The following is a 23,180-nucleotide window of genomic DNA, read 5'->3' as shown; positions in this document are numbered from 1 at the left end:
CCACATATCCAAAATCCTTTTATTTTCTTGCCCCAATTCTGGCAAAAATGTTTATTTAGAGTAGCACTTTTCAGGTACAGACCCATACAATCTAACCTCCTATTCTCCCTGTATATTCTGCGGCCGTGTTATATGATCATCAGTGATGTTCAGACACATGATCCCGAACCACTACAAGGTCCTAAAACTGGTGTGTTCAGTTTAGGAGGGTATTTTAGAGAGATTTTCAAAACAACTATTCCTCAGTTACTTCAAATAAAAAAATTTTTTAAAGATTTTATTTATTTATTCATGAGAGACACACACAGAGAGAGAGGCAGAGAGGCAGAGACACAGGCAGAGGGAGAAGCAGGCTCCACACAGGGAGCCTGACTTCGGACTCGATCCTGGGTCTCCAGGATCATGCCCTGGGCTGAAGGCAGTGCTAAACCGCTGAGCCACCAGGGCTGCCCTCGAATAAAATTTAAACACCAAATCACCCCAAACCATTCCCCGAGTATACGGATTGATCAGTAGCCCAGTTTGCACATCTCTTCATAAACATGTTTAGGTGTCCAGTGTTCACTGACTCTCAATGTCCTATACCAGGGAACTACTATTATTACTTGCCTTGGGCCCACACAAAGCCAGTTGTTACCCTGACTTCATACTGGGAGGACATCAGTCATCGCCTGGATGCAGTGAACACTCTCCTAACCATGGCAGAACGGCTGGTAAGTCCATCTTTTCTATGTGTCCTTCCCACCAGACAGTAAATTATGTGCTAGTTGTATGCTAGACCCTCTAACCTAAGACCTCGGAATATAGCGATAAGCAAGATACAAGCTATTTCTTTAGTAACAGTTGAGGTAGGTGTTCCACGGTTGGTATGGAGATTCAGTGCTATGGAGGACCCAGACTCCTCCCCACTTGTTGCTCTCCCATCACTGAGGAGTTGTCATTGTCTGCATGGTTGAGGTGGCTCATCATTATACCTACCTTCCAGCCGATGGAAAGAGAATGGGGAAGTAGATGACACACTTGCTTTCTACTCATTTTCCATTAGGCAGAATCCAGTCACACACCCACATCTTACTATAAAGGAATTGGGAAATGCAGTCTTAAGCTTGAGTTGACGTATGGCCAGAGAAAAGCCCTGTCACTGAGGAAGTTGGGGTGGACATTGAGGCAGGGATATCCAAGACAACCGCCAGTTTCTGCCGCAAAAAGGTGTGATGTGGAGAATGGTTTGTTACAATAGAAACATGCAGCCCTTAGAGCTTTACTGCTAGAGGAGTAAAATCTCCACTGTGGGAATAGATGGGCTCAGAGGAACCAGAGCCTGACATTTTATATTCTTTTTGTAAACTGGAGGACTTTGTTTGGAAGTTGGGTGTCCTCTCTGGTAGAAACTGCATAGATGTGGTATCTGCAATTCTCCATCTAGTTGACATTGATGAGGAGAAGAAGGGGCACATGGTTGGGATATTTCTAAGTAAGTCAAAGATACTAAATTACTTCTATCAGGTACTGATAAAATCCATCTATTCTTAGAGTGTTGATTTCCAAATTCCATTAGTATTAACTTTTTCTAACATCTAACCTCTGTTAGGGCAGGACCAACATGTGTGGGGGTCCTGGAATATACCTGATCTAAGAGTTCACAGCAAAATCTAAAAATACCATTTTATGTTATAAAGACAATATTGAAGGAGTATTGTAGGTTTAAGCTAACTTAAGCATAATTGTTCACGTAATAAAGTTGTAACTGATATGCACTCTAGTTTTGGTATTAACTTCCAGGCTTCCGTCTTGAGGGAATTAGTGAAGAATTGATCACCCCTCTATCCTGATTATGTTTTGGGTGCTCTTCAGCCTTATTCATCAGCCTTGATCGGGCTGTCTATATTCCATGTTCATCTGGACAGGCTGGTGATTCCCCATGATGGGGACTTTTGCTAATCATGGAGGGCACTTTCTCTGTCTCTCAGTCAGCAGATGCTCAAAGTGACACAACAGGATATGCTAGGCTCTTCTTGCACTTACCTGTCCCAGCCCAAATTGCCATTTTCCCAAGGAATTCTATTTCCTTTTAGTGTAATAGGATGTGAAAACCAAGGTCTGGGTTTTAGAATGCTGATGACTATTTGGTTGCCTTTGCTTCCAGGCCTTCTCACCTTCTCAGTGGGTAGATGTAAACACACACACTCACATGTCAATTTATTTCTAGATCGATCAATATACGGAAAGCAATGAATTTATAAGGATAACTCCAAGTCTATTCTAATATCCTAGGTTTATTTTAGTCTTCCCTATTTCTATATTTGTAACTCCTTTCTCCAACAGTGAGAAACCTCATTTGTTCATGTATTTGATCCTAAAATCCATAGATAAACCCCTGCGAAAAACAAACAGATTTAGAGTTTGATATGTTCGTGGTTCTTTCTTTTCTTCAAACTGAGAGTATATCATCAAAATATTGTGTTCAAAAGCTATTTGGGTTAGTTTAGTGCAATTATGTTATTCATCTATAATATAGGTCATTTGTTTCTGTTTTATATTCCATGTTGGGGTTCCTTCCCCCATCTTTGTTGGCTTTATTTATTTATTGAACACATGGTTTCAAAATATTTACATGGTTTCAAAAGTCAAAGGTATATGAAAGACTGTCCTACTACTTGTACATGTCAGCATTGACTGCATTTTGAAGACATGTAAATAGTGCTAAGCTACCATGAGCATTTATTTTTAAATGTAAAAAAATAAACTCTGGTTTTTCTGTTAAGCCTTTTATGCATTATTTTTTCTTGAGGATAAGCATTAAACCTTTACTGAGTTTAATGGTATGATGCATAACTACCAATTATTTCCTCTTTCCAAACTCTCCAGCAATTGAACTTAGAGGCTCTGAAATCAGGGATGCAAGGTAAAGTTCCTGCAAACCAGTTGGCTGAAATATGGTTGAAGCTGATCGATGAAGTTATAGAAGATACAAGGTACAATGATCTTGTTCCTATCTCAGAATTCCCAGTCATGCTTTCCTCCCCAAAACTGAAACACTAAAAGAGCCTCTAGAATTCTCTACAGTGTTTGCCTGAAAAATGAATTTGAATTAGTCAAGATTCTCCAAAGGTCCTAGTCACTGGGAGGAGTCTCTGAATCACCACCAGGAAAAGTTCCATTTTCTGATTAAATGCCAATTCTAAAGCAGCTAGGGAGCCTGAGGTCCCTCCTGGAAACACATCCCAGGGCAGCCTCAGGCAAATAGTGGGGAGAAGGAAGGAGGGAAAAGGCCCAGGCCTGACTCCTGTCAATCGTTGTGCCCTCTGCCTAGAGAAAGGTGACTCCTGGCTTCCACAGAGAATAATAGGTCCTAGGGGTGGAGCACTGATTTTGCCATTCAGAATAACATTCCTAATTCATGAACACATTTTTAGAAACAGCCTTTTTTTGGGGGTGGTGGGCAGCCCGGGTGGCTCAGCGGTTTAGCACCGCCTTCAGCCCAGGGCCTGATTCTGGAGACCCAGAGTCCCACAGTTGGGCTCCCCGCATGGGGCCTGCTTCTCCCTCTGCCTGTGTCTCTGCCTCTCTCTCTCTCTCTGTGTCTCTCATGAATAAATAAATAAAATCTTAGAAAAGAAAAGAAAAGAAAAGAAAAAAAAAGAAAAGAAAAGAAACAGCCTTTTTACTTGCCCCCCCGCCTTTTTTTAATTGAACGCCTAATAAACTGGGGCTAAGTCTCCCTTCACAAAGCCAATATATTTGACTTGAGCCATAGAGAGCCTTTTATAACTGTGAATTGGGGAAACGCTCAGATCTCTGGGCATTTGGAAATCAAAGAGGGAAGTGATTCATCCCCAACTCATTTTAAATATTGACTAATAGAGCAGTGAACAAGGAAGTTCTAAAAGAAGAGCATAATTGAAAACTTATGACAAAAAAAAAAAAAAGAAAGAAAGAAAACTTCTGACAAGCCGCAAGAACTGGGGATGGGTTCCCCCCTCTTCGGGGCAAATGCCCTCAGTCTCCCTGTCTTCTTGTGCCTTCTAGTGGTTTAGCGAGGTCATTGAAATGCAGCTGAGATCAGAGCAATGCTAGGCTCGTTTCAATTCAGATCCAGATTTACTGGGTTTTAAGAGGTCATCTATCCCAGTCTCCTCATTCTATGGATGAGAAAACAGAGGCCCACGGAAATGATGCATCTGATGCCCAGAGTTGGGTTTATCCATACTTTTCCTACTACATGCTTCACATAGTCAACATCTATTTATCAAAGGTCTCGTGTGTCTTTGAGCTAGCAGCTTCCATATGCATTTTTTGCCTCAAAGAATCATTCCAGGGACTTAACCTTTGCCCCTGCTTTGCCACAATTACTAATATAACCAAACAGAAATATTTGGCAAGAACTTCGTGTAGAAAATTCTGTGAATTTTGGGGTTTGCTGAGAGAAACACAGATATATCTATTTACACAGTTTTTGAAGAACCAAATTGATGTGAACTGGTTTTGAAGAATCAAATGTTATCTTTTTTAACTTGATGTAACAGGAAATTTGTGTTTAATAGAAGTCATACTAGGATTTCCTTCATTTAGAAGTGAGGGGACATTCACACCAATGGAGTTTCTAGGTAGAAACAATGTGAGTGGGACTTCCTGGAATCAGTGACACCCTCACCCTGTGGCCCTATCAGCTGCCATGGTGAGAGGAAGACCCTGCAGAGGAAGGCAAATTAATTCTGGTGCCAACTTGGCTGTTCTAGACTTCTCATTTTAACGGGAGCTTTGCCTACACCAGTGGTTCTAAACCTTTTGGGAGCTAATGGGCCCCTTTAAATGCCTTTGAATGCTCATTATATATAATGAGACTATGACAATGAGGAAGACAAAATTTGATGATGATCACAACGTCATTCAGACTTTACTCTGCCGTAGGCATTGTTCTAAATGCTCTCCATATATTAATTCATTTATTTCTCACAACACCTCAAAAGATAGATGCTATTTCCCCACATTTGAAGATAGGAAAATAAGAGATTAAGTAACTGCTCAAGATCAATAAATAGTGGAATCAGGATTTGTACCTAGATGGTTGGCTTCAAAGCATGGGGTCTTTATCATAACGTCAACTGCCTGGCAACACAGACATAGACTTTTTAAATAAGTTCCAGGGGTTTGCAGGCCTCCTGAGCCCCCAACCCCCCTCCATGGACTGCCTAGGGGTGCATGGTCCTTAAAAACCTTCTGCTAAGTGCTCTGTAATCTGCCTTCCCTTCCTTCGTTTTGCGGGTCTGTACCCTGGTTGCAAGAAGCAAAAGAAGGGAAGGCCTGCTCCTCCCAAATGCTGCAGCCATATCCATCTTCTCTCTGGGCCTGTAGTCAAACCCAAGAAATTGCTTTGGAATTTTAATTCTCCACCCCCCCCCACCACCACTCCCCACCCCCGTCACATTCCTCGTGAGAGTTAGCAGTCTATCTGGCAAGTCTGCTCTGCCAATTGCCACATACACTCAACTTCAGCTTAAACCTGGTCATGCTTATGGAGTCAGGAAACCGGTGTGGCTTGCAAGATGGAAATCAAACATAAATGAATTTGACGGTTCTGAAGCCCAGAAAGTGATTCTGCAGATTATCTGTTTCTTTTCTTTCCTTTTTTTTTTTTTTTTTTTAGGTACACATTGCCTGTCACGGAAGGAAAAGCTAATGTCACAATTCTTGACACTCAGATCCGAAAGTTGCGGTCCCGATCTCTCTCCCAGATTCACGAGGCAGCTGTGAGGATGAGGTCTGAGGCCACAGAGGTGAAATCCACACTGGCAGAAATTGAGGACTGGCTTGAAAAATTACTGCAACTGACTGAAGAGGTAGGACTTTCAACTACTCAAAGTCACTCGATATGGCAGAGGGATTCTGTAGAATGGCACCACAGAGAGAGAAGGTGGTTGGAGAATCTAGTTTATTATCTGGATAGTGAGCAGACCTGACAGATGGTGAAGCCAGGGAGTTACTGGGCTGGGATGCTAATGGGTAATGGGCTGAGCATCACTGAAGTGAGGACTGGAGAAGAATTTTGAGTTGGTGGTCCTGGAAAGTCTTCAAAGTAGACAAATCATTATCATGATACAATCAAATACCTCAGGTAGAGTGATAAAGTAGCACAGACTATTGAAGTGCAACTTTTGCTTGGGATTGGGAAGACCTGGGTATGAATCCTGGATCTACCATATGTAAACTTGGGTAGCCTCTGTAAGCCTCAGTTTCCCCATAAGTAAAATGGAGATAATTGTGGTACTCCTTTCACAGCATTGTATAGTGAAGATTGAAGATGATGAATATAAAGAGCTTAGCACGGTGCAGGGCACACAGTGGTGCTGGATGAATGTTGGCTGCCGTTAACCTCCGGGGACAGGAAAACCAAGAGAGTAGGAGACCCGTCCATCCTCTTGAGCTTCAGAAATTTGGGAGAAGGGGGATCATAATATATCTGTGGATAGAAATACATTTGCAAAAACATGGGATTATAAGTAATTTTTATTTTCTGCTTCCTATGCTTTGGTACTTTCAAAGTTTCCTATGGTGAACTAATATCACCTTTATAATCAGAAGAAAAGAGGTTTTAGAAAAACGAAATTAATATCTCAGATTTGGAAAACATTGGATTATGAGCTGGAGATGCTTTGTCTGTGTCCTATGACAAGTATGAAACCTGTAATGCTTGACTGCTGTTGAGGGCTTTCTTCAAAGGATGGGTGAGATAAGAGGGGATATTTCCTAAAATACCTCTCAGAGCTGTGTAGGTCAGGTTTGGGGCAGGTGAAGTTCCCCCTCTGCTTCACCTTATTCCTTCTGGCCAGCTGTGGTCTGCCTCCCGGCCCTGCAGGCTTCAGCATGGTCCCAGAAGATGTGCAACTCAGGAATTCAGACAGATCTCTGAATTGCTAAGGAGAGCCCTGAGGAGCCAGCCTGCAGAATCTCCAGTCCCTCTAAGTGTAGACTAACTCCAGCTTTTCTTCCTTTTCCATCTTCTCATATGGCCAGCCACAGAACAGTATGCCTGACATTATCATCTGGATGATCCGGGGGGAGAAAAGACTGGCCTATGCACGCATCCCTGCCCATCAGGTTCTATACTCCAGCAGTGGTGAGACTGCATCTGGGAAATACTGCGGGAAAACCCAAACCATCTTGCTGAAGGTAAGGTTTCATCCCTATGCAACATGAAACACTTAACGCAAAACCCGCATTCCCAAGAAAGGGGCTGCTTTATCTGCCAATCACTGAATAACTAATATGATCATGATCAATTCCGACCCATTCTAGCACCTTCCCCTAGGCTGGTAATTCCTAGAGAGTCTGGGGTCTGCTGGCATTCAGTCAAGGACACTTCCGTAGAGATCTCTTTGACACTAATACTAATGTGACGTTGGGAATGCTGTGCTTTCTGGCATGATTTTTCCTCTTACTTCTAATGTCTTGTGCTAAGCAATGCCTCCTTCCCTTCCCTTCTGATAAGTGTTCAGGAAGTAGAAAAAAAAAAAGAGAACATAATATAGATAGTCCATGGAATCCCTGCCCTAACCTCAGATTGAAAACTTTGGAGAATTTGCTGCTTTAGTGCAGTGGTTCTGAACATTTTTAGTCACGGGCTCCTTTAACAACCTGATGGAAGCTACTGGCCCTCTCTCCCAGAAGAACGCATGTCTGCCACGCATCCAGTATTTAACACATGATTCAGGAGCTTCGTAGACCCCTGTAAGCCCATCCCAGGACCCTGCATCAAAAACTGCTCTGTGTGTGCTTAGGGAGAACCAAAGGAGGGCCTGGGGCTGAAAACCAAGAAATCAAAATAGTCCCAGCTGTATTGGTTTGACATCTGTGTCCCTGGCCAACCCCAGCTGAAGTCTTTGGATTTGAGGAAGAGGAATAAAAATCAAGACGAGAAAAAGCAGTCAGGGGAGAATGTTCTTTGAAAACAAGGACATATCTGCTAACTTTTAATAAATGTACTCGTTGTTCTTTAATCAGGAGGGTGAAAATAGAACCAAAGTGATTATCTTCCTTCAAGTATCTCTTGGTGGAACAAATGTTACTTAAGATAGAACCACAATTATAATTGTGTCTGTCAGCAGTTGGTGCAGGCAAACCGATTAATAAATAAAATTTCACAGTTGGTGAGAGAGGAAATGGTATTCTCTGTGTTAGTTTTTAGAACTTGGTGGATAAACAGCAAAATGCTTTCAAGACAATGTTATATGTATTTATTGATTTTGTCAACACTCATTATCCAGTTTAGGGAGACAATTTAATTCATTGGGATTTTTTTTGCTGGTCTTGGGACATCCCCACCCTTTACACTCAAAAATATTATTGAAGACCCCAAAGAGCTTTTGTTTAGGTGGGTGATATCTATCAATATTTACTGTAACAGAAATTAAAATGAGAAATTTAAAAATATATTAATTCACTTAAAATAACAATAATTAAACCCATTCATGTCAACATAAATTACATATTTTTAATAAATTATAACTATTCTCAAAATTAGAAAGAAGACTGATACTGTTTTACATTTTTATAAACCCCTTTACTACCTGGCTTCACAGAAACATAACTGAATTCTCATATCTGCTTCTACATTTAATCTGATGCAATAAAATTTTTTTGGTTGAAGTGTATGAAGAGAATCGGGCCTCACATAGATGTGTAATTGGAAAAGGGAGAAGTATTTTAATATCCTTTTCAGATAATTGTGGATACACATCTTTGTTATATAATACCAAACTCAAGTAATGGCTTCTAAAAGGTGATTTGTAGTATGGAATTTGAAACCATATCAGTGAAATTTTCATTTTCGGCTACATTAAAATCTATTGGTTTATTTTGTATTTGAATGGTTCTTTTATCCGTGCATGATTTTGTAACATTTAGCATTGATTATTGAAAAAATATCACTTCATTGGGTTATACAGGTCTTCCTAGTGTTGACACATTTCATCTTGCATTGCTGAAAAAAACACATTTATTAATATCACTCATCAGAAAAGTCTTTATGGATCAGGATGCTATCAAGCTTACCATGTCAGAAGTTTTCCAAAATTCTTTATTTTTACTTGAAAGCCTGAATTTAATCATTGATAACAGAATATAGTCAGTTGTTGTCCTTGAAGAGACAGGCTTACTTTGTTTATGTTCAAGGTAATGTCTGCCCCATACCCAAGTCTGAATAACCATATTTGTCTGTAAATCGCTATTTCAAGTAAAAAAGATTTCCATTAAAAAAGAAAAGCTACTTCGGTTCACATTTCAAACAATTGCACAAGAGCTTTTTCTCAAGATATACATAAATATGCAGCAGAAGTGATTTGTGTGTACTTTCCATTTCATTACACAAAATAATAAAAAGATGTACTCACAAGGGCACCTGGCTGGCTCAGTCAGTAGAGCAGGCAACATGATCTCAGAGTCGTGAATGGAGCCCATTAAAAAAAAACAAAAACAAAAACAAACAAACAAAGATGTACTCAGGGATCATGATTTGGTTAAGATTAGTTAATTTTTACTGTTTTATTGAGAGAATTCATAGGTAAATTTATATATATATATAAATCAATTTATATTATTGAGGGAATTCATAGGTAAAACCAGTCAGTATTTGTTTTCTCCACTGAGAGTGATGAAGAAAATCATTCCCATGGGTTCAGTTTGGTGTTACTGCCCTGATTCCTGCTGCAGTGCCTGCACTCTTACCCACCATGCTTTTGTACCAGCAGTGCACGTATCAATACAGCAAAAAAGACAAGAAACATCTTGGTATTATTAGGAAAAGAGTTTAACTCTATGAACCTCCTGGGAAAGTCTCAAGGACACAAGGAGGGGGGTCTATGGATCACACTTTGAGAACCACCACTTTGTTGTTATTGTAATCTCTGCAGGGTCATTTGGAAGTATTTTAACTAAGCAAATGTAAAATTAGACTGGGGAGAGCAATGATTAGATCTGCTTTTGGCTTGAACTTAATGTCATAGCCTATACTGCACCCAACATCACAGAGCATGTTATTGTGCCCCTTACAGTATCCGCAGGAAAAAACCCATGGACCAAAGGTGCCTGCAGAGCTGCGAGTCAACATCTGGCTGGGCTTAAGTGCTGTTGAGAAGAAATTCAATAGCTTCGCAGAAGGAACATTCACCGTCTTTGCTGAAATGGTACATTCAATGACATCACTATCGTTTCCTCTTTGGGGGGAGTCCTGTTACTTGTCATCCTTAGAGAAAACATTCATCCATGTGCTAATATTAGACCTCAGTTCTCTGCAGAATCCCCTACCACTCTCATCCCCCACAAAGTTTCTGGTGGTCTCTGAGGTACTTCACATGTGCTAACAGTCTTGCCCATCTCCGTGCCTAGATTTTACCATAGGCATGCTGGCTACCAAGTAGAAGTAGTGGGAACACCCTGCTTCTCCATTCTGTGTCCTTGTCACTTAGAAACCAAAGGAGCTGTGCACACACCCCCAGGTCTCAAAGCCCCTTGTGATAATAGCTTCTTTAGCTGCTTCCTGGAGTTTATCTCCTTTCAAGGCTCAGAAACTATATCTGAGACAGGTAATGTTGTGGCTGCTTAAACCAATTTCCCCATCAAGCCTCTACTCAAACTTCTTCCTTCCTTCTTCAGCCTCAAACCCCCCTGTCAGGTGCAAATCATCTTTTCAGTGGCTCATCAGCAGAAAAATGGAAATTTCAGCTTGCACCCAAACAGGGACACTCACTGGCAAATCTCAGGCCTTTTAGTGGTTGACATTGTGAAGAGCAAACCATTGTAGATTTATAACTTCTAACTTAGACAGAAATGCCCTATAAACAGGAGTCTGTTTTTGCCACTAAAGCTACTTCTAGAAAGGTTTTGGTCTTCATCCCCACTACATTCGAAGGGATGAAGGCACAGAACTTTTAGGCACCATAAAGATTGGACCTTTAAAGGACCTTCATAATGTCAGACAGATTCTTTGTAGACTGCCTGCAAAAGGTTCCCTCAGTTATAATGTTGATTCTGTGGGGAAATGCGCCCCAAGTTTTAGGCAGTAGACTTTACAAATAAGCTCTTAGAAGCCTATACATTCATAAAATTAGGACTTTATGTGTATTTAAAAAATTAGGTTCAGAGAACCTTTTGGAGCCATTCAATATAATAATGGAAGCAACTAGTGGGCTATACCACTGTTTACAAAGCACTTTTGATTGCACATTTGAACAATTCTATGAGAACTGGTGGTATCATCCCCAATTAATAAATGGGAATACTGAGTCTTAAAAACAAGAGTGAGGTACCCAAGGTTGCATAATCAGTAGCAGCCCAAGTTAGGTCCATACCTTAAGTTTTTCACTTTCTATCATGGTTTAGCTTAAATGGGCTTAAAAATTTATGAGTGGGCTTTATTTCTTGCTCTTTGATGTGTTTTCTCTAATTGTTTTTAACAGTATGAAAATCAAGCTCTTATGTTTGGAAAATGGGGCACTTCTGGATTAGTGGGTCGTCATAAATTTTCTGATGTCACAGGAAAAATAAAACTCAAGAGGGAATTCTTTTTGCCTCCGAAAGGCTGGGAATGGGAAGGAGAATGGATAGTTGATCCTGAAAGAAGGTAAGCCCTTCCATTTTTCTGAGAAAAAATGGTGACAATGAAACCTTTCCCTAGATATTGCTAAATAAATCTTCTCTATCATTATTCTTGGTAATACTTATGCAATACCCACTGAGCAAACTCCATAAAAATTTAAAATAGGTCATTGGTGCCGCATAATAAAACAAAGAAATAAAAAGCACCTGGTACTAACATTCATTGAGAACTTATGAGTGAATGTATCAAGCAATAAGCTAAGCACCAGGGTGTTAATTACTTTATTGAATCTGGCCTATATCCCTATAAGGTAGCTAGTGTCAAAAATTATGAAGGATCTGAGATGTTTAGCTTACTTGGAAGCTAACAAGGTCACCTGCCATACTTCATGGATGCTGGCAAGAGACAAGAGACACAGGACTCCTGGGTCAGAGACAAGGGACTTCACTGCCAACAGCAATAGCAGTGCCAGTATTAACATTTGCTTTAGTTATCTGAGCTCCAATTCCCACAGGGAGACAAGAAGATGGTCAGATGACACTTAAACATGAAGTGGTTGTGTAATAGGAGAGGAACTTAAGCTTAGGGAATCCAAATCTTTTTAATGAGTAGCAAGCATGCTGGCCCTTTGCTCAAGAGAGAGAAAGAGAGAGAGAGAGAGACTATCTCTATCTTCCAAGATTATTCCTCATATAGGATACCTATATCCAAGGATACCTATATCCTTGATGCTGTGGAAACATAAGAACTCATAGAGAATTACCTCCCAAAAAATAATAGCATGATCTCCACTGTACAGGTGAGGAAAGTAAGACCTACAGAGATTAAGTAACTTGTCCAAAGACACATAGGTTGTAGGTGGTACCAGTCCAGACTTAACTATTAGGCTGGAATGTCTGTAAGAAACAGTTGAGAGTACACTTTAAATGGGTGAATTGTGTGGTATGAACAGTGTGTCTCAAAAGCTTGTTACTAAAAATAAAGGAACAGTAAAGGGGAGGCAAGGATGTATCCCCTGGAGTTAGGGTTTCTGAATGTTGCCAACAGCATCAGAGTCAGAGCTCCCTCTTCTCCGCCTCTTGGCAGCAAACTTGAGTTTGGAGGAAACAAGCTTGGTAAAGTTGGAATTCAAGGCCTTAAACTAGAGTTTTTCCTCTCTTTCCACATTTGTTTCCTGTGATCACAGGCATTAGAGAAGGAGGGGAATGAGTGCGCTGGGTCTGGTCTGTTCTGGTCTGGTAAGACCCAATGATTGCACATGATTGCTTGTAACCCATAACAGCTTGCTTTGGATAGAGTTGGGGTTGCTGGTGGGGAAAAGGGAAATGGGATTTGAATTGGACAGAAGGAAGAAAGGGTAATGAGGACAGGGAAAGGTGGAGGCATTGGAAAAGCTGAAGGTCAAACCATGTCAAGGATCTACAGGACCCCAGAGGCAGCAGCCAGGTCTGCTGTTCTCCTTCTCTGGGACCCAGAGAATGATGGGATGAGCTTAATTTATACAAATAGTTGGGGCTACTTCTATTCTGATTTCTTTCTTTTTTTTTTTAGGTTTTATTTATTTATTCATAGAGACACAGAGGGAGAGAGAGGCAGAGACACAGGCAGAGGGAGAAGCAGGCACCATGCAGAGAGCCTGACGTGGGACTCGATCCAGGGTCTCCAGGATCACGCCCTGGGCTGCAGGTGGCGCTAAACCCCTGCGCCACCAGAGCTGCCCTCTATTCTGATTTCTTTCCAGTGCTTGATTCTAGGGGAGGATTGGGCAGGGAAAAGATGTAGGGACGGTAAAAGAAAAAGACACCTCACTTGAGTGGGTACCTGGCAGGAGACTTAAGTCAAAGTTGGAGCCTCTATACTTTCCTTTATGGGCTGTCAAAATAGTACCAAATCCAAGAGGAAAATTGGCATGGCAGAGAGTTGTATGGGTTTCTTAAGTACCTAAATGAAGTCTGGAGTCTTAAATGACTTGGTTTGGCCGTCAACCTAGGAAACTATCCAGAAAATTTAAACTCCTCCCTTCAGTTTGTGTTACGTAGACCATACAAGCCATGAGTAAAAATTTCCATACTTGGCCTCAGGAGACTATTTCCATGCCATTTTTTTTTTTTTTAAATAGGGGGAATAAGGGTGGACAATATCCTATTCTTTTGAACTGTTAGCCAGGAGTTTTGCTGACCGGCCCTGAACTGAAACAAAAATATGGAACATGAGGTCTGTATAAGGAGCTGCCCACAAGACTGTTTTCCCAGTCCCCACCCTGATGACTGAGAAGGAGCAGCCCTGCTAACTTGAGGAGTCCTCTGTGATTCTGGTCTCATTGTTCCTGCAGGCCCCTTTTCCAAAAGAATGTCAGAAGTTATTAGCAGGAAGAGGAGTTTGGTGGAGAACCCCAGGGCTAGAGTAAGGAGGGAGCCGGTGTAGATGTTTCCCGGCCCTTGGGCCTCTGGGGTTGCTGGCTACCATTGCTCCTTTGGTAACTCAAGCCTCGCCCACAGCTTGCTGACCGAGGCAGACGCGGGGCACACGGAGTTCACGGACGAAGTGTACCAGAACGAGAGCCGCTACCCCGGGGGTGACTGGAAGCCAGCTGAGGACACCTATACCGATGCGGTGAGGGGGCTGCTCCCCACACGGAACCTCCAGCCCTAGCTCTTTGGAACCGTGGTCTGTGAATCCACCAGCCACAAGGCGTGGCCTCCCCTTCTCTTCTGCTCTGTCTTGTGTTCTGAGTAGCCACACAAGTGCACCTCTAAATATTTTCTATAGAAAAGACATTGGGCCTGTTTAACTGGATGTTGGTATATGGTAAAGTTTGAGTTGTGCAATTTTTTATTGTAAATATTTATTACTTAACTAGTTTTTTTAAATCACAAGAAATAAAATGGACATGTCTCTAAAATGTCCCAAGAGCATAAAAGGAAATGAAAAGTAAGTCTTCTCCCAGATTTACATTCCACCCCTCAGTGATAACCACTGAAAGTATGTTTCTGTTCACACTCAAATGTAAAACTTCTCTCCCATGCCAAAACACACCTAAATAGAATTATGTTGTATACACAGTTCAATAATTTGTGTTTTTCATACAACAAAATATCTTGGGCATCCTTTTATATCAATATGTATAGATCTATGAGCTTTGTAAAAAAAAATGCCCACAAGTGTCTTATTATGTGCACCCTGTATAATATATTTAAATATCCTCTCCTTGTGGACATTTTTTTTTTCCAGTCTTTGGTTTTTTTCAAACAATGCAGCAGTAACCATCCTTATATATACATTTTTATCCACTTGTGGAAGTTTATCTCCAAGAAAGATTCCCTGGATGAGTTTGGTCAGATTTCAATGCATATGCAGTTTTGATAAATATTGCCAAACTGCTTTCAAATAGGTTGTATGAATTTTTATTTCCAGCAACAGCATATTAGAGGGCTGTTTTCCTAAACACTCATTACCTCCACTACACCAGCTTTGTCCGAGCTTGAATCAGTGGTGCCCTGAAGTCTTTTCCATTTTCCAACTCTTAATTTAAAGTGAGGCTGTGGGGCATCTGGGTGGCTCAGTCGGTAAAGCATCTGAGTCTTGGTTTCAGCTCAGGTTGTGATAGTAGGTCATGATCTCAGGGTCATGAGATTGAGCCTCGAGTCAGGCTCAGTGCTGGGCATAGAGCCTGCTTAAGATTCTCTCTCTCCCTCTCCTTCTGCCCCTCTCCACCACCAAATAAATAAATAAATAAATAATCTTAAAAAAATAAATTTAAAAAATAAAATGAGGCTGGCATTTTTCCATATGTTTATGGACCACCTTTTTATGTTCTTAGGAACTTTTTCTCCTGTCAGTTTTCATGCAGTCAATACTTTATTCAATAGGGAACCTAAACCTTGCTCAAATGTTACATGATTAACATCTAGAGCCTCCAGTGATATTACCTTGTACTTGAAAACATGTGTTTTTCATGCTTTATCCATCTCTGATGGTTCCCTTCCAATATAACTCCTTATAAAGAGTCACGCCATTTCATAATATTAAATTGAACCATATGAAATTGCTGATATTTGGCCATTTTTGATCTACTACAACAATTTTCCATGGTTCAACCCAACATACCCCTAACAGAAGGTATTCTAAAAAACTAATCTTGTGTAGCGATTGTGAATAAATTGAGATTAGAGATTCCTAAATTAGCATTCGAATGCTATTGTTAAGTTTGAGTCATACTCTCACCTTTGCATTTTATCTGACACCCTGGCTCACTTCTCTTCTTCTTTTTTTTTTTCTTTTTAAAGAATGGTGATAAAGCAGCATCACCTAGCGAGCTGACATGCCCTCCAGGATGGGAATGGGAAGATGACGCATGGGTATATGATATAAATCGTGCAGTGGATGAGAAAGGTAACATTTTAGATCTATTACCTGATGGGCTGTCTGTAGCAAGGCCCTGGTTAACTCCAGAGTAAAGTTTCCTTGGTTGTGGGGTGGTGGGGAGCAGTCCTACTTCTGTCAGTCTGTGACAGTCAGGTCTTGGATATTACCTGTGACTATTCAGAAGGAGAATCTGAAGGACAAAGAAGTGCTTGAATAGGTGCAGGTAGGGGTGTCATGAGTGAACACTACAAGATCACAGTGGGCCATGTTGAGATGTTGGGGATCCAGGATGAGAATATGGGCGGGAACTGGCATTTGGATATTCTTCTCTATTCTAGTCGCACCCCATAGGCTCCCTGGGAACATCTCACTCAGGAAGAAGGAGTGTAAAATGCCTTAATAGTCATCCTGTTCAGCAATAATATAGATTGTTTTGGGTTTTTTGGAAGTCTAGTTAGCACACAATAATGTAGATTATTAACATAGCTTCTGTTACTGGTGTTTATCCTTTTCTATGAACAGTAACCTGAAGTTAAGTGAACTATAATATTTGGAAATATCAAAAGAGAAAATGTGATTTTTTTTCCCTTATAAGAGAAAGAACAAGTATGGATAGAGAAGGGTTCAAATTGATTATAAGTTCTTTGCTGATCTTGACACACACACCAAGCCTTATAATAATAGCATTGATTGAGCACAAACTATGTGCTAAGCATAGTCCTCATCATTTGCATGCATTATTTCGGTGAATTCTTTTTAAGGAGGTATACTTTACCTTTATGCTGGGGAAATCCGGCCATAGGCAGGTTTTTTACTAACCTGCAAAAACCTTACATAGTAAATAGCCAGCATGCAGGGATGCTGGGATTTAAACCCTGCTGTGTAACTACACAGGCCACACCCTTCAACACTGTCCCCGATGGCCTCTTGCACTGTGCTTTATTCTTAGATGCACATAATTACCATGAGTGACTGGAGGGATAAATAGGGAGGAGAACCCCGGGGCAGCAAAGGAAGCTGTTTGAAGAGGAATCCAGGAAAGAGAGCTGTATTCAGTTTGGTTGAATTGCAGCAAACTGAAAGGAGTGACAATGGCATTTAATGCCACAGAAGAGCATGTTGGGGGAGCAGAGACAGTGACTGGATGTTTTCTGGAAGTTTATCTGGCAGTCTGGCAAATGCATCTTTTTGGGATAACCATTTGCAAACTCTGTTCCAGGCTGGGAGTATGGAATTACCATTCCTCCTGATACTAAACCCAAATCCTGGGTTGCAGCAGAGAAAATGTATCATACTCATAGACGACGAAGGCTAGTCCGAAAACGCAAGAAAGATTTAACACAAAGCACTGCAAGCACTGCAAGGGTAAGAGTTGCCACGGGAGGGAGCTAGGCTGGGGTCCATATAGAATTCCTGTTATTTGGCTATTTCTACAGAAACTGCCAATCAAGGGCCTAATGCCCTCCCTGCACAGGGGTTCTCTTGCTACCCCAACCAGCAACAACACATTACCTGGGAATTTGTTAGAAATGCCTCACTCCAAACCTACTGACTTAAAAATTACAGGGGTGAGGTCCAGCAATCTGTGTTTCACAGTGTCTTCTAAGTGATCTGAAGTAGGTTAAATGATAAGAAACACTACCCAGTAGTAATAGAAATTATTTTGCATAATGAAGTAGTGGCAATAGTTCAGTGCTTAGAATAAGAAACACAAGGACTCAGGGGAGCCTGAGTGGCTCAGTGGGTTAAGCATCTGCCTTAGGCTCAGATCATGATCTCAGGGTCCTGGGACCGAGCCCTGTGGCGGGCTCCCTGCTCAGCGGGGAGCCTGCTTCTCACACCTGCTCCTGCACACTCTCCCTGGCAACGTCTCCTTCTGTATCAGTTGCCCTGGTATCTCTCCATATACCCACAGTCCATCGGCCCCACAGGGGCCAACAGCCGGTCTGCTTTGTTCTTTGCTGTATCACTGGCTCATAGCACAGTGCTTGGAACAGAGTAGATATTTGTTGATGGACCAAATAATCTACCGTATCAATTAAGGGATGTTGTTATTGTTGTTATGATGATGATGTTAGCATTCACCTTAAAAGTTTTACTTCTGTTTTAGGCCATGGAAGAATTGGAAGACCGGGAGGGCTGGGAATATGCTTCTTTAATTGGCTGGAAATTTCACTGGAAACAGCGTAGCTCAGATACCTTCCGCCGTAGACGCTGGAGAAGGAAAATGGCTCCTTCGGAAACGCACGGTGCGGCCGCCATCTTTAAACTGGAGGGCGCCCTCGTAAGTAACAGGTCCTCAAAGCTCAGATACTATTGGTTGAGGCGGCGCCTCCGTGGCCCAGTGGTTGAGCGTCTGCCTTTGGCTCAAGTCTGGGGCCCTGGGATTGAGTCTCACATCAGGCTCCCTGCTCATCGGGGAGTCGGCTTCTCCCTCTCCCTCTGCCCCCCCACCCTGCTGGTGCTCTCTCTCTCACTTGAGCTTGCTCTTTCTCTCAAATAAATAAATAAAATATTTTAAAAATCTATATTGGTATAGGGAAAATAGATGAGTGTTGTATACACTACTGACTCCACAGAGATTCCTCTAGTGCTGCAGAACTGCAGATAATTTGAGAAAAAACTACACATCCTGGGTGCTCAGTAAGTCTTGTTGCCTGAATACACCATGAATAGAGGAAAGGTTCTAAGAAGTTCTACCGCAGACGCGCCTATTTAATGTTATTTCACCCAGAATGTCCCACATATATCTGTTATAAAACCCTCGTTGCAGGTGACATCTGTTATCATTCCCAGGTGCGGGTTCCTTGGATTATACCTTGGAAACTACAACTGTTCCATAGACCAGGAAAGTTAAATACACAGATGTGAGGGGGAGAAAAACAGGAGGATGGCTCATGGAATTAGAGAATAATTCCAATGGAAGCACAATAAAGAAGGCAGGGAGGGGGAAAGCACAAAGATGGGAGGGATGAATACGAAAATGGCACTGGTCCCTCTAAACCAACATGGTGATTGGGAGCCATTTCCTGGTTTTATATTTTTGCACACTGACCCTGCTGTGTTCTTCTGTTGCTTATTCTCATCCTCCTCCCACCCTTTTAATCCCTTTATTTATCTTTTATGCTTTCCCTTTAAAAAATTTTCAGCATCAGGGTTTGGTAAGCCTGGACTTGAGGCAGAAAGACTGGCTTCCACTTCTTACTCTGTCACTTTCCAGCTAAGTGACCTTGGGCAAGATACTTGTTGTTCTGGGCTTTATTCATTTTTAAAAATGGAGTGATTGGATGAGAAGAGTCTCTTTTAAAAGCCACCATTCCATTTCTTTGTAATTCTTGCCTCTCTGTTTTGAGGCATTGCTAATGAACTTTTCTACCTTTTTAGGGTGCAGACATGACCGAGGACGGAGACGAGAAGAGTGTGGACAAGCAGAAGTATAGTGCCACCACTGTATTTGGGGCAAACACTCCCATTGTTTCCTGTAACTTTGACAGTAAGTTTTAAACATGGATTTGTGCATTCCCCTGCAATGACTTATCTAAGGCCAATTCTCTGAATCACCAAATATGATTAAAATGTCTTTATGCAAATGTAACTTTTATTTTCATCATTTGATGAGGATTTTTTCAGATACAGTTTTAAAAATCATATTTGGGGTGGGGAGGTCATCAAATCATTGACTCTGATATGGTCTGTCCAATATGTGCTCATTCTATATGAAGCTCCCCGAAAGATTGTTTTAATTAGAAAAAGAGGTTCAGGAAGTTAAGTAAGGGTCGGTTCTGATGATAATCTTTAGGAATTTTGGAATGAGGCAGACCTACTATGTAATAATAATAACAAATACTTATCTAGGGCTTAGCACATGCCAGACACTATGCATATATTAACTCATGTAACCCTCATAACCACCCTAGGAGGTGGTGTTATTATTGTCCTCATCTTAGAGGTGCAGAAAGATGAAATAACTTGCTCCAATCTTGCAGTTTGTAAGCACTGTAGGCAAGATTTTAAGTAGTCTGACTCTCAGAATCTGTGCATGAATCACAATGCTCTACTATCTATCTCTCAGATTACATGTGTTGTTGGGATGGGAGCAGATATACATTAATATAAAGATGGGGATATAAAAATTTTGAACTATCAAAATAACTTTTAAGTTATTTAACTTTGAACTATCAAAGAAACTTTTAGCAGGTAACTGTTTCCTAGATCTGGGGCTGAAATAGTATAGGAAGCCCTATTTCTATAACTCATGGAAACCAAGTTCATTTTAAAGGTCTGTGATGACAAGCAGTGGCCTAAATCCAGGTGTTTCACAACAGGACTGATGTTCTCCTGAGTGATACACTTGCACTGAGCTTATTGTAGTATTTTTAAAGTTAGTTTTATTTTATAGGAAACAGAACTCTTTGGGAGCACATGTCATCACCACCTATGTGTTCTTTACTGTGGAGTAGATTTGAATGACCCATTTATCTCAAACATGTATTATCTCCAAATATGCCAGAAAATTTGCATTTTTCAGTGTTATGTTTCTTATAAGTAAGTAACCTCCATCCTCTTCTTTTTAGGAGTCTACATTTACCATCTGCGCTGCTATATCTATCAAGCCAGAAACCTCATGGCTCTAGACAAGGATAGTTTTTCAGGTAAAGGGACAAAAATCTCTGTCATACATGTTATTACATAGCAGGCCAGCTTGATTCTACTTTTCATCAGGTGGGTGCTTTTAGTAATTTCTCACAACAAAAAGGTTTTCCATATTGAGATGAGTTTGATTTGTGTGAGGTAAACTGCTCAGTCATTAAGTAATCACTGGATATGTTGAACACTATTGCTGGGTGCTGGAGATACACAGAAGATACATGGGCTTTGAATACTAATAATCATTAATTGATGAGTAATAAAAAAGCACCAAGAATAAAAGCAATTTCTGCTCTCTGCTTATATACACAGCTATATATATATGGTGTGTATATATATATGTATATACACACACCCTGGGCTCTCTCTATATATGATATATATATCATATATATCATATATACACACATACATCCTGGGCTCTTGGGCTGATTGCTAAGTTAAGATCCTTTATATAATTTTTTGGTAGCTCTCTCAAGTTGACAAAGGTTCAAAAATTCACCCATTTGCCTACAATCCTCAACAGGATTGAGGCAGTTTGGAGTCCATTTTGACCGTTCTGTGGCCTGTCCCCATAAAGCCATGAGATCATAAAGCCCTGAGACCCAGCTTGCTTTGTGGCCTTTGGACTGGTTCTAAGGGGAAGGCTGTGGTTAGGGCTTGGGGAAAGGTCAGGGGGCCTGCAGCTGAGGATTTGTGCTGTTGCTGCTGGGATCATGAATGGTTCAGGGTCCATGTTGGCTACGTGGGGAGATTTCCACTTCAGGGCTTGAAGGCCAGCAGAGCTTTGATGGAAACACTCTTAAAGCAGTTGCCTGACACTCAGGCATGCTCACATCAATTGTGAGGCATATTCCAAGCACTGATGTAACCAACATTTGTGCATGGTTTCCTTTTCTAATAAATTAGAGCAGATTCAAAGTTATCCTTCTAAAATGCATCTCCAAAAGGGGTTTGAAGACATTTTTCTGAATATTTACCACCAGGGGGCACTCAATCATTGAAAGTCAAAGTTAGAATCCTAATCCAAATTCTTGACTCGAGTTGCATAAAACTCAACACATGCCTTGCAGTTTGAGATAGAGGATATATGATCGGAGCAAAAACAAAGCGTCCCATTTGTGTGATGCCCAAGTGCTAAAACTGAAACAGCCTTTTGGATGATGCAACACTTTCAGGTTAGATATTAGGCTGTTGCTCAGAAGGGTCAGCTCCCAGGCAATTGCAAAAGTTTTGGTGAAGTTATTTAGCATGGAAGAGAAACAGATTGCTTCTTTTTTCCTTATCTTTCTTCAGCTTATTGAGGTATAATTGACAAATAAGGTTTTACACTTAAAGTATAAGTAATGATTTGATATACAGATATGTTATGAAATGTTCCCAAAACTGCATTAATTAACACACCTGTCACCTCACATAGTTAATTCCATGTCTGTGAGACAGAACATTCAAGTTCTCCTCTCCTAGCAAATTTCAGTTATACAATACACATTCTTAACTATAGTCCTCATGTTATACATCAGGTCCAGGCCTTATTCATCTTATAACCGAAATGTGTACCCCCCAACTAACCTCTCCCCATTTCAACCCATCTCCCAGCCCCTGGCCAACATCCTCCTCCTTTCTGTTTCTATTAGTTTGATTTTTGAGGAGGTGTGGGGGGACACCCACATAGAAGTGATACCATGTAGTATTTGTCTTTCTCAGTCTGGTTTATTTCACTTAGCATAATGCCCTCCAGGTTCATCTGTGTTGTCACAAATGACAGGATTCCCTTCTTTTTAAATGGCTGAATTATATCTATATATGGTATATACATAATACCACATTTTCTTTATTTATTCATCCATCAATGGATACTGAAGTTTCTCCCATACCATGGCTATTGTGACTAACACTGCAATGAACATGGGAATACAGATAGCTCTTTGAGATAATTATTTCATTTGCTTTGAATAAGTACCCAGAAGTGGGACTGGTGGATTATATGATAGCACTATTTTTTATTTCTTGGGGAACCTCCATACTGTTTTCTGCAGTGGCTGCATCAGTCTACATTCACACCAATAGGCACAAACATCCCCTATTCTTCACATCCTCACCAACACTGGCTGTCTCCTATCTTTTTGATGATAGATATCCTAACAGGTGTGAGGGGATATCTCATTCTAGTTTTGATTTGCATTTCCCAGATGATTAGTGACATTGAGCACCTTTTCATGTACCTTGTGGCCATTTGTATGTCTTCTTGAGAGAAACATCTCTTCAGGTCCTTTGCTCATTTTTAAATTGGGTTATTTGGGCCTTTTGGTATTTTGCATGAGTTCCTTGCATATTTTAGATATTAAGTCCTCATCAGATATGTGGTTTGCAAATATTTTCTCCCATCCCGTGGGTTTCCATTTTGTTGATCGTTTCCTTTGCTGTGCAGAAGCTTTTTAGTTTGATGCAGTTCCATTGGTTTGCTTTTGCTTCTGTTGTCTTTGTTTTTGATGTCAAATCCAAAAAAATCATTGCCAAGACTACTATCAAGAAGCTTGCCCCTTATATATTCTCCTAGGAGTCTTATGGCCTC

The 23,180-nt window shown here is 40.9% G+C and overlaps 1 protein-coding gene across 3 annotated transcripts in view; it reads left to right on the top strand.

Annotated features, from left to right (window-relative positions):
• MYOF (myoferlin) overlaps window positions 1-23,180 on the top strand; it is a 142,349-nt gene that overhangs the window by 80,719 nt on the left and 38,450 nt on the right. For all 3 annotated transcript variants that reach the window (XR_011997511.1, XM_025990771.2, XM_072739533.1), the window contains exons 21-32: window positions 589-713; window positions 2,869-2,975; window positions 5,648-5,840; window positions 7,015-7,170; window positions 10,050-10,181; window positions 11,454-11,617; window positions 14,092-14,206; window positions 15,880-15,985; window positions 17,178-17,323; window positions 18,069-18,242; window positions 19,343-19,451; window positions 20,533-20,610. Coding sequence is in view for 2 of the 3 variants with exons in the window: in XM_025990771.2 (XP_025846556.1) it covers window positions 589-713; window positions 2,869-2,975; window positions 5,648-5,840; window positions 7,015-7,170; window positions 10,050-10,181; window positions 11,454-11,617; window positions 14,092-14,206; window positions 15,880-15,985; window positions 17,178-17,323; window positions 18,069-18,242; window positions 19,343-19,451; window positions 20,533-20,610 (1,605 nt within the window). In the remaining variant the exon portion in view is untranslated. The remainder of the gene's footprint in view (window positions 1-588; window positions 714-2,868; window positions 2,976-5,647; window positions 5,841-7,014; window positions 7,171-10,049; window positions 10,182-11,453; window positions 11,618-14,091; window positions 14,207-15,879; window positions 15,986-17,177; window positions 17,324-18,068; window positions 18,243-19,342; window positions 19,452-20,532; window positions 20,611-23,180) is intronic.

Source organism: Vulpes vulpes, chromosome 15 (genome assembly GCF_048418805.1).
Source record: "Vulpes vulpes isolate BD-2025 chromosome 15, VulVul3, whole genome shotgun sequence".
NCBI classification, from domain to species: domain Eukaryota; kingdom Metazoa; phylum Chordata; class Mammalia; order Carnivora; family Canidae; genus Vulpes; species Vulpes vulpes.
This window is presented reverse-complemented; position numbering and strand designations above follow the sequence as displayed.